Consider the following 11549-nt stretch of genomic DNA (forward strand, 5'->3'; position numbering starts at 1 on the left):
CAAATGGAAAATATTACATTTTATAAGGATCTAAGACATTTATTGTGCCCACTATAGGAATCAGACTTGCTTCACGTACAGAGATGGATTTATAGCACTGAGTTGGACATAAATTAAAGTGTTAGGACAACTCCAGGACGCGTTTTCACAAGAACACATTATTTAGTGGTACGTCTGAACGTCTGGCGCAACAGGTAAGAATCGGCACGTCGAAAGCAGTTTTCAATTAAAAACACACATTTTCTTTTTTCTTCGACCTTCCCAGCGAGAAACATGCAATATTTTTAATAGAACTAATTGCTGTAGGTCTAACAAGAACCCCGGTAGAGTCTGTCCTTCGAAGACGCCGCCTCCTCTGATGTCTTCCTCCGTTTTCGCTTCAGGACAAAAAAATAAAATAAAATCCTTCTTACTGGATACAAATACAAGATCTTCTTTATATTCTTCCCCAAGAGACGCGAACGTAAACCTGTAAAATACAAGTCGATGAAACAAACAGTAATTACAGTGAAGATTTGGGAAAACCAGCGACGCCAACAGTTTGGCGTCCCCCCCCCCAGACAATCCCGTCGCTGTTAGTGCTACTTGTAAAACTCTTTCTTTATATAACGATAAGGCCTGCCAAGTGATCGGCGGATCGGTTATACAGCTGGAGCTGTAAATCATATATTAGAATGTGCAAATCAACATACATATACACTTAAATATTTCTCTTCACTCTTCACTCTTCTTTTAAGTGACGCTTATGGAGAGTTTATAAGTCGCAGCCACACAGATCTATACAGGTGAATAATGCTGTTAATGTGACCCGCCTGCTGAAACTGAAACACAGCTCTCATTGATCAAATATATATATTTAAGCAGTAAGGCAGGAAGAATCGGCATTAAAAAAAGGGGTACAAAGCAGGTGCAGCCATGTCAACAATCAGGCAAATATGATGGAGGATGAATGAGGCTGTTTGCCACTTAAAGCGCTTTTAAACTTTCCATTTACTAGCCTCGTGTGAAGCTGGGATCTGCTAGATACTATTTTATTTATACTGGAGGAAGATTAATAAATTACAGTCAGACAGAACTAAACTAAACACAAACATTTGGAGTTTGGCCGCACACCTCCGCCATGGTATAAAAAACAAAAACAAACTAGGAAACACGACAAAGAGTGAACTGGTGGATTTCACACATGATCCACGCAGCGGTTAGTCCAACGAGTCCTCCCTCAGAAACGGACCAGAGGCGCAGTTTCCTCCGCTTTGCCGAGTCGGTCCGGTGTGCTTTAGTGTTCATCTTTTAGCCGCCGGCCTACATGAACTGACCCAGAAACTCGGACAGGCTGATGTTGGCGATCCCCAGGTCTTCGTCGTCCAGGGCGGAGAAGCTGATGTCCACCAGTATCTTGCTCAGGCTGTCGTTCATGGTGTCCAGGATGAGGCCCTCGGCGACGGAGCGGTTGGACGGCGAGGCGCCGGCGGCTCCGGCCTGCAGCGGCTCGGTGGGCGAGTCCGACGGCTGCCCCCTGGCGCCGGTGCCGAGCAGCTCCCGGGGAGAGCTGAACAGAGGCAGCTCTTTGAAGGGAGTGCTGCTGAAGCTGAAGGTGGTGTAGTCCTGCCGGGGCGTGACCGCCGGCCCGCCTGGCGTGCGGATGGGACTGAAGTCCAGGACGCTCTGGGCGTCTTTTCCAGCGGGGGTCTCTTTCCAGGGCTCGAGTGCGACGTCGGGCGGAGGCTTGCTCGGGGTGGAGGAGCTCAGGTGGCTGTGGCTTTTTACCGGGGTCTTGAAGTAGAGTTCCCGCTCGGGGCTGCCGCCGTGCTGCGGCTCCGTGACGTCGGCGTCTCTCGCGTCCTGGAAGGCGGACGCGTCGGACGCCACGCCGGAGTCGAAGAAGCTGGTGTCGGGGCAGAGCAGGATGGGCTCGTCCTGCAGGGAGTTCACCAGACTCTGCTTGCGGCGGGAGCCGCTGGACTGTCTCTTCGGCGGAGGCCTGCGTGCCTCGCGTTTTACGGGAACGCTGGCGGGCTCCACCTTCGGCTCCTTCTGGGGGGGCGGAGCCACGGCCGGGGCGCTGCTCTCCGTCACCTGTCGGACGACGTTACAGTGAAAATCTGACCGGTGTTCACGTGGAAAACAAGACAGAACCAGGCTGCCTACAGGTTCTATACTCGACTTGACATTTGGAACAAGGAAAAACTAGACAGGAAGCAAGAAAGACATAAAGAGGGAAGGACATATGTAGGGAAAAAGGAAAGAAACGAGGAAGGAAAGAAGGTAGGGCTAAAGCAGTGTTGTATAAAGTACTGAAATCTCGGAGTCAAGTAAAAGTATAAGTACCTCTCCAAAATATGACTTTGGTAAAAGTCCAAGTCACTGACTGAAATGTTACTTGAGTAAAAGTCTTAAAGTATCTGAAATGTCTTGTACTTAAGTATGAAAATTACTGTAAAAAAAGATGTACTCAAGTAATGTAATGAAAAGTATAAGTAAAAAGTAAAACAAAGCAAATGCAGTTTGAATGACATTTTTTAGATTTTGGTAAACTTTGAAAGTCATATTCCCTTAAAATAATATGAACAACCAAGTGCAGGAGAAACTTAGACAGAAAATACAACCATTTTGTAAGCTTTCAGTTTTCCTTCTTCAAGTAAGGTCAGTGCTGTGCACTTTAAAATTGTACACAACCAAGTGCATGCAAAATTTAGACCAGGGGGTGTATACTAAGAACATGGTTAAGTGATAAACCAGGTCTAGTTAACCTACAGGAAGTGGTAAACCTGCTAATAGATACACCTGCAGGTTATCATTTAGTTAAGAAAATTAGGACTCTATGCTATTAGATGCTTTACCTATACCACAAGGTTAATTCAACCTGCTTTACCACTGAACCAGCTTCTTATCCTGTTGGTGGTGAACAAGCCCAGGCAAGTCCCAACTTTGTCGCAGTCAATCAGTAGGTGGGGTCAAAACACTTGCGTGCGTGAGTCACTCTCTCTCTTTAGTAACTAAACCAAACATTGAAAATGTATCGGAGTAAAAGTATGCAATTAAGTTCAGAAATATAGTGAAGTAAAAGTAAAAGTAATCAAAAAAATTTATACTCGAGAAAAGTATAAAGTACTCCAAAATATACTTAAGTACAGTAGTGAAGTATTTTTACTTCATTACTATACAACACTGGGCTAAAGGATGTAAAGGAAACAAGGAAAGAAGGATGCAATAAAAGAAAGGAAGGTAAGACAAAAGGGAGGAACAAAAGCAGGAAGAAGTGAAGGTTAATACTGAAATGAAACTAACATTTCCAGCTAATGTACGGCGTTTCTAACCAGTCTTGCTCGTACCTTGGGAGCTATGCGGACTCTCTTGGTCGCCCGTGAAACATTTTGCTTGTGCTTGGAGGCAGCGGGGCCGTAGGAGGCGGCCAAGGGTGGCAGGTACGCAGGGGAGGCAATGGGGAGCTGGATGGGAACCAAGTAAGAATCTGTACGGGGGAGAAGCGGTTTCATCCTCCTCTCTGAGAACAACGGAAGAAAAAAAAAAAAAGACAACCACAAATAAATAAAAAACAAACAAACATACAACCAGACGTCAGACATTCCTGTGTAGTTGTGTTAGACCAACCAGAGGAAGCCGGTGCTTTTCGCGCAGCAACTATATTCTTCTTCTCTTGCTGTCGGAAGAAGAGACAGAGAACAGAGGATCACTTTCAGCTGTCAGGTAATAAAGCCTCGGCCTGCTCGCTTCCCTGATTGTCCCTACTATAAAACGAAGGAGCGCCGAACACTCCGCTTTGGTCCGACACAACGAAATACACAAATGTTTGACAAAATGCGAGCTCCGAGGGCGACCTGCCGCCTCGGCTACACTTTGAACCGAAAAGCAGACGTCAGTAATCAGGAGAACATTAAGCTGCTGACTGTCCCGTCCTGTTTAGCCCTCTGCTGCCTGGCTGTGGGGTGGAAACACCGGAACAAAAAGGCGGATCGCTCTTACTTGGTGGGGGCACGAGAGCATTGGCACAGGAGAAGAAAGGGTCCCCGGATCGCAACAAGGCTACAGAAAGAGCAGAGACTCAACAGATAACACAGCAGCTGCATTGACACAACGGAGGAGACGATGATGATGATGATGATGATGAGGAAGGAAATATGCGGTGGAAGGCGGTAACAGTTTTAGACATGTTATACAAAACTGAGAAACAAAACTTCCACGCATTTTTGGGACATTCTTGGAAAAAAAAAAAACAGTGACTCTCACCCTGTAGACCTGATCGAGCGTCAGGCATCGGTTGATGTCTGGCCGGATGGTCCAGAAGGAGGTTTTGCCATCCGGCGAGCGCTCGCGGATGAACATGTCATGCAGAGAGAGATTGTGGCGGATTGAATTCTGCAGAGGAGCAAAAAAAAAACAATGAAATCACTCGCTGTTCCTCAAGAGATTCCAGCTACCGGTTATTTTCCTGAACCACCTTCCATCCCGGTTTGGCCACTTCTCTGTAATACGGGAAGTGGTCCTCGATCCATGTGTAGATTTCTTTCAGCGTCATCCCCCTGTTCTTCCTGCTGTTGATGGCAAACTGGATCATGGCTGTGTAGGAGTACGGTGGCCTCTCTATCGCGGGCTGAGGGGCACCTTCTGGGTCGGGATGGGTGCCGTGGGCCTGAAACACATGCATGAAGAGAATGAAAGACAACCGCTCCTAGATAAAGCACCAAAAATCAGCAGAGTAGCAATCAGCTGCTCTTTAAAATTGAATATTCACGGGTTCAAACATCCAGGTTTGAGTCCATTTTTTAAATCATATTGTTAACATTAACACAAAAACATTTCCCTTTTATAGCCAGGTTTTAATATCCGTAGGAATCCATATTGGGTGGGCCATGCACCGCAAAAAGGGAACTCAAAGTAAGTAAAATTTTCTTGAAATTAGTATATTTTTCTTTGATTTGAGCAGCTACATAAGACTATTTCCCAACGGAATGAGTATTTTTACCCCTAAAATAAGATAATTGGATATCCTGCAGTTGAAATAAGATGATGGAGATAAATTGATCTTATTTTAAGTGCAGAAATTTTACTCCATTGGCAAATAGTCTTATTTAGCTGCTCAAATCAAGGAAAAATATATTTCAGTTCCCTTTTTGCAGTGTGTGAAAACCCCCAGAAAGAAAGCATTGGAAAATAAACTTTGTTTTCCTAATAAATAATAAGGTCCAAATCCAAAGTTCAAAATGGTCCTCTGTGCAGGATGTTCCTTTTGTAAAAGTTTATTTCTGTATAGTAAATTTTAAAAAGGATCAACCTTTGTACACTTCATCAGGAGGTAAATTGGTTGCCGATTTTTTTCTCTCTTCTCAACGCTTTATGGCAGATTTTTAAACAGGGCTCATATCACAATGAATGTGTTTCTCAATCACATATAGTCATATTCAATCAATTAAATGAGACAAATACCAAAGTGATGGGTTTTGGTAACCCCACTGAGGCCCCCAATGTGTTTTTAGATTCCTAGGCCCAGTAAAGTCAGCTGGTTTTCACCAAGCTGGGGATCAATTTGGACCCTGATCTTAAATTCCACAATCAGATTAAGTTAGTTGTTAAATATTAAAGCAAAACCTCTGTTAGTTGTTAAATATTTTTTCCTTTTGATGCTCTCCAGGGCCTACCAGGGCCTACTCACCTAGGTCTGCTGCTCCTAACTGTACCTGAGTCTGAGCATAAATTTAGAGGACTTTGTGCTTTTGCCGCAGCAGCTCCCAAACTGTGGAACAATCCGCCCCTGGAAATTAGGCAGGGGTCTTTTCTGCCTGTTTTTAAATCTCTCCTGAAAACCCATCTTTTTATACTGGCATTTGACACTTTGTCGGTTTTAGGTTATTTTTGCATTAGCTGTTTTTAAATGGTTTCTGTGCCGTTTTGTATTGCTTTGATTTATGTCTTATGTTTCTTTTTCAATTTATTTAACTGGACAGCCCTTTGGTCCTGTGCTGGTTGTTTAAAGTGAGTTATAAAGAAGGTTGGTTTGAAAATAAAACATCACTGAAAAGATCGTTTATTTCAGTAACTCTTTATTTATAAATAACAAAGAATTATGCTTTTAAGCCTTTATTTCTGTTAATTGTGTTTAATGTTTGTATACAGCATAATATAACATTTAAGATTAGAATATTACATCAGACCAATAAAAGAAAAACATATTTAAGACAGAAACGTGGGCTTAATGAAAAGTACATTTCATATTTGTATTAAGGCTGTTATTTTTCATAAGGTACTTTTAAGCTGACAAACGAACCTCATCAAGTCACATATTCTAATCTATTTAATTTGACAGTATAAGGTTCTGTGCATAAGGCTGGAGGAGGCCTCGTTACTCTCTTTTCCTCTCAAGTAACATGCCTTTCCAGTTATCTTTTAAAGTGTTCTTGTTAAATACTCCAGACTGTCTGAAAGTTTGTTTTACTGGACTTTAGCTGCTTTTTCACACGTTATGCTTATGTAGCATCTGTACAAAGCTCCTCTCATTTATTTAACTCAATCTATAAAAAAAATAAAAAAATGTTTTTACTGTTTGGCAGATAGGAAATCCCAAAGAGGTGTTACCTCCCTGAGCTACTTTTCAGAGTTCATATACAGAGATATACGAACATATCTCTGTATATTTTCAGTAAGACAAAAATGTAAAACCTAAACACACAACTGTACAAAATAACTTAATACTTTTCAAAACTTCAATTTCCAGAGTTCTCACATAATTTTTTAAACATATAAATAAAAATGTTGACAATAAATTTGGCTAGATCTGTGAGCTTGACTCTTGCTTTTGCAAGTTTCTGAAAATTCTAAAACTTTTTGAGATCTTTTTTAAGATAAGTATGTTTATTATTACTTTAAAGACCTGTTTGACTTAATAACATATAGTTAACGTACCTGAAAACTTTAGCAAGTTAAAAACAACTTCATCAAAATGCATGTTTTGCAGCGTTTGACTTGCGTCCTTTTACGTCTAGGTTTCCTAACAATTCCTCTGACACTGCAGCAGCAGGTCAACAGTACAAAAGTACATCATAAAGAGGGAACAAGACTGACCTGTACATTCTGGGGTTCTTGAGGCCTTTTCTTCGTGTCAGCAATCTGATTTGCAAGATGTGGCTCCAAGGCACTTGTGTTCATTTTGCCCAGCCACTGGATGTTGGTGAGGCTGTCATCCAGAGGACTGCAACCTGAATCTATGTTCACAGTAAAGATGGGAAACAAAAAAATGAGAAATGTAAAATAAATAAAAAAAGTTATTGATGTAAGTGAAACTGTAGATCTCAAGTCATACATACGCGTCTGAATCCCGGTGAGAGGTTTAGCATCTGGCAAAACATGGACAGTCTGTGATTTCACTGGCTGTTCGGCTGCCCTCTCCGCAGAAGATGACTCCTCTTTGACAGCAGCCTGACACAAAGACCCGTTACCCCTGCTGCCACTCTCACTGAGAAGGATGAACTTGTTGGGGCCTTGGACGCCACTCTCTTTGCCCTTTGCAGTGAGCATGCCGATGATCCGTTGTAGGTCTGCCTCTTTGGGGATGACAACCACCTGAGTGTCAGACATGGAAGGGTGATCCATGATGGGGATACTGTGAGGAAAGCACTGGCTGGCTGCTGGTTTAGGTGGCTCCCCTGGGCCTGGGGGACAGGGCTGGGTGAGCTTGTCAGCTTGAGTTGGTTCATTTTGCTGAAACGGCAGTTTTCTTCTTTTCAGGATCAGGGGTCTCCTTGGGCTCCGTCTCATGTTCAGATCAATGAAATCTCCCTTGCTGTACAAAGACATATAAATTATTTTAGATATATTATTTTAATGACAGAAAAAGTGTTATAAAGGCTGGAAAGAAAGACTTTCATTGTACAATTTCAACCTCCTACCTAAAATCACCGTTAGATCAACGTCTAACGCCACCGGAAGAAAACTGGAAACGTCGCCGCTAGCTGGGCAGGTGGAGTTAGCTCAGGCTGGATAATGACCGTACGCCATTAGCAAAACACGGATAATAACGCCCTAATAAATAACAATGCATGCCACAGTTACTTCAATAAACGAAGAAAAATCCAAGCCCTCTTTGTCGCTATATCGCCTCAGTCGCTCAGTAACTGCTCGGTTGTTTTTGCCCTTGTTTGCTTAGCGACCGGCGCCTTCTAGAACAGCCGTTTTCTTCATTTCACGCCTTTTTAACGTTTGACTGGAATTTATTTAAAGCTACTGTTCGTTACTAAGCTGTTGAACGCGTACAATTAAATATCCGGAGGACCACCCTGACGTACAAAGCGCCGATTAGCCTAACTCGTTGTAGCATCGCGTTAAATGCGTCATTTTAATAAACGAAACCAAACCTTCATATTACTGCAAAGTTTCAGGCGATTCCACTTGGCCGGGCCCCGAGTCGAAGTTCAAACAATGCGCTCATCGTCTTTTTCCCGTCATTAATCCTCTATAACTGTTACAAAACCGTGTCGTGAAGTGTTATTTACATATCATCTGCTCGATTCAGCGACGTTTTTGAATTTTGGCGCTGTGGGCGCTGCCTCTTTCCGTCACTGCGGTCACGTGGTGAAGACAGACCAATAAGAAGCGATGGCAAACTGTCACTAGGTGGCAGTAATGAGCCCGCAGGTCGGTAGGCTAGTCGAACCAGAGGAAGAAAACGAGGAAAACCGGGAAATACAACAGTACCCCAACAAGACAACAAGAGAGTAGGACACTTAAATTGTATAATATACTATTATATACTTTTTAATATGTTGGTTATGCCAATAATATCTCACACTAAGAACAATGGTACCGTTAAATAGTAGATGAGCCGAATACAGCGCTTGAAATGAAACCATTCAAATGTACACTCCTCGATTAATATTTTAAATCATTAACAGCTAGGTATTTCCTTAAAGAACTTTACTCAGACTTACGTCCAGTGACTTATCTGCCTACAGATGTTCAGGAATGACTTTTATTAATGCCCCGCAAAGCCACAAAGGCGGATAAGCCGGCGCTGCAATTCGTCGAGCGGCCTGCGGGTGGAGCCAGACTTCGAAATGTGCCTGAAGTGCGAGCTGCTGTCAATCCCAAGGATTTTTTCTCAGAGACACAAACGCATAACAGCTCAGATCTCAACGCATGGGTAAGTTAGATTGTTTGCTCTGTTGCCTTTTTAGAAGATGCTCTCATTGTGGTGAAAAAAAAAAGAAGAAATAATGCATCCACGCCAAAGTCAACCACTTTGGTCTGTATTCTTCTCACTAAAATCCTATTCTTCCTCTGCAGACTTAGCAGTTAAACCATTTTAATAATGTCACAACGAATTTCATTTGTTAGGTTGATCATGGAGTTTACAAAATAGAGGTTGTGCATAATTGCTTAATTAAATAGCTATTATAAGTCAAAGGGAGAGCTGTCTGGGTTCTGACACAGCTTGCAGAGGTAGGAAAAAGTGTGGTACTTTGACAGTTTCAATCAGGAATTTTGATTGGAAATTTGTGTTGGAATCCTGGGCTGTGCTAATTGAGTGTGGAAAAGCAATACAGTTGTTTAAAATGACTGCAACTCTAGTTGCGTCTTTCATTTGACTCACAATGCTTTTAATATTTCAGGTAAACCCACAGTTTGACTGCTCAGCTGCTGCTGCACCTCCAAAAAGACGAGGGAGGAGAAGATGCCAGACTGCCACAAGCCTAGTTGACCGATGTAGTCAGTTGTCCAGAAAAAACAGCACCTGCAAGTATCCCTCATTGTCATTCCACATTGGGTTAAAGAACAATTCTCAACAACAATCAAGGAGCACAAGCACAACAAAGGGTGCAGGATCAAAAGTCAAAAATCAAGCTCGGGAATCCGTCTGCCGCAGCAAAAGGACTGTATCGATTGGGGGTTACTCAGACGCTCCAAAAAGGCAGCTGGCCAAAGTTAGAGAAGGGAACGGTGGAACACTTTCTGAGGGCGCTGCCTCCGACATCACACGCCTCGATCAACCTGGAGCTCAGCCTAAAGAAGCCACCATTAGATGCAATGTTCCAGCAGAGGGAGCCTCGACACCTGCCTCCACCAAGTTGATAACCACAGAGGTGAACAGCGTTTGCTTACCACCCGACGTGGACACTCCAAAAATGAACTGCTTCTCCCCTCCCCCTGAACTTTTACTGTTCAATCAGCCACCATGTAGCAGCCCCCCTGACACCTTGGTTGCTGATACGCCGGAGAGGGATTATGGGGTGAAGGTGACGTGGAGGAGAAGAAAGGGTTTGATGATGATACTGAAAGAAAGAGGTCACCTTTCTGAGTCCGATACACTAAGTCATTGCTGAATTTTCAAAAAATGAATTTTTGTTACCCAATAAATTATTCTTTGTTGTGACTCTAAAGCTGTTTACAATGGACTCTGTGATCTTTAGAAGTTCTCTTAGATGTATTGTATAGATTACTGGTGTTTATCACTGTAGTAAATCAAGATTAAACATACTGTATTTTAACTGCTGCAATACTCAAATTGCACTGCACTGGTAAACCTTGTTGAAGGCATATAATTCTAATTTTGAATGTTCTTGTCAGATTTACCAATAGTATGCCCACTATGTCTACAGTGCCTTGCAAACGTTTTCAGACTCTTTGGCTTTTTACTTTTGATTTCAGTGTTTTAAATGCTTCAATTGAAATGTTTTTAAAGTGAAATGAGAAAAATCGAAACTGTTAGAGCTGCAAATGTCACATGAACTTTTGAAAAAGACAGCTTGCATCTTTTGATAAATATCTACTGTGGGAAACTTGTTGGCATTTTAAAGAACCTTTGTCATTTTTATGTCATTAAAAGAATAATTAGGTTTTAAAATAATAAAAGGAAAACGAGGATGGACACTTTTTCTAATGGGATGTTGATATTTGTGGAAAATTATATAAAATTGTTTTTATAAATAATAAATCACATAATTTCCAACCAAATGACCAGAAATATTGATCTAAGATATATACCGGTACATTTAGTACAATTCTGTGGTGGGAATTAAATGCTAATATCCCATGTTAAAACTGCTGTAACCTGTGTCTTATATCTACATTTAAAGTTGGTTCTTCATCGTTTTAGTTAATAATATTAAGAGCCACTTGTGGGTCCGGAGCAACCAGCTGCATACCCCTGGCCTAGTAAAAGTCCGGACCCCAATCCAGTTTAGAATCTGTGGTTAGACTTGGAAGATTGTTCCTTATTCACAAGCAAAAATCCAACATGAAGGAGCTGGAGCAGTTTCGCCTTGAGGGATGAGCAAAGATCCCAGTGGCAAGACATGGCTTGAGACTTACTGAAAGTGCAGTGACTCATAAAACTGTTTAATAAAACTTATTAAACAGTTAACTGTTTAACTTATTAAACAGTTAAGATAGATATCTTAATTGTCATTTTGTATGCACAAAGTGCGTACAGAACGAAATTTCGTTTGCATACAGCTTGAAAAGAATCTCTAAAAATCACAGTAGATTGCACTATTTTTCAGGATAAAGATGCAGCAGCGATTTATGTAAACAATTGAGAT

The 11549-nt window shown here is 42.0% G+C and overlaps 2 protein-coding genes across 5 annotated transcripts; one reads left to right on the top strand and one right to left on the bottom strand.

Annotated features, from left to right (window-relative positions):
• Positions 1-734: 734 nt before the first annotated feature.
• On the bottom strand, positions 735-8525 carry foxm1 (forkhead box M1). Of its 3 annotated transcripts, XM_021324747.2 has the most exons (10): positions 8367-8525; positions 7902-7988; positions 7320-7795; positions 7078-7217; positions 4460-4651; positions 4249-4377; positions 3985-4044; positions 3613-3661; positions 3333-3505; positions 735-2076 (listed from the first exon to the last, which is right to left on the bottom strand). In XM_021324747.2, exons 3-10 carry the CDS (start codon positions 7768-7770, stop codon positions 1303-1305), a joined length of 1968 nt encoding a protein of 655 aa, XP_021180422.2. In that variant the 5' UTR covers positions 7771-7795; positions 7902-7988; positions 8367-8525; the 3' UTR covers positions 735-1302. The 3 variants fall into 3 exon arrangements, with proteins under 3 accessions (XP_021180422.2, XP_012734458.2, XP_021180423.2); XM_012879004.3 differs by lacking the exon at positions 7902-7988 and having other exon boundaries at positions 8367-8524; XM_021324748.2 differs by lacking the exons at positions 3985-4044; positions 7902-7988.
• Positions 8526-8556: 31 nt separating this feature from the next.
• rhno1 (RAD9-HUS1-RAD1 interacting nuclear orphan 1) lies at positions 8557-10910 on the top strand. Of its 2 annotated transcripts, none has more exons than XM_012879009.3 (3): positions 8557-8742; positions 8964-9151; positions 9621-10910. In XM_012879009.3, exons 2-3 carry the CDS (start codon positions 8987-8989, stop codon positions 10329-10331), a joined length of 876 nt encoding a protein of 291 aa, XP_012734463.2. In that variant the 5' UTR covers positions 8557-8742; positions 8964-8986; the 3' UTR covers positions 10332-10910. The 2 variants fall into 2 exon arrangements, with proteins under 2 accessions (XP_012734463.2, XP_012734461.2); XM_012879007.3 differs by having other exon boundaries at positions 8557-8726.
• Positions 10911-11549: the final 639 nt, after the last annotated feature.

The sequence above is a fragment of the Fundulus heteroclitus genome, chromosome 17, assembly GCF_011125445.2.
Source record: "Fundulus heteroclitus isolate FHET01 chromosome 17, MU-UCD_Fhet_4.1, whole genome shotgun sequence".
NCBI lineage: Eukaryota > Metazoa > Chordata > Actinopteri > Cyprinodontiformes > Fundulidae > Fundulus > Fundulus heteroclitus.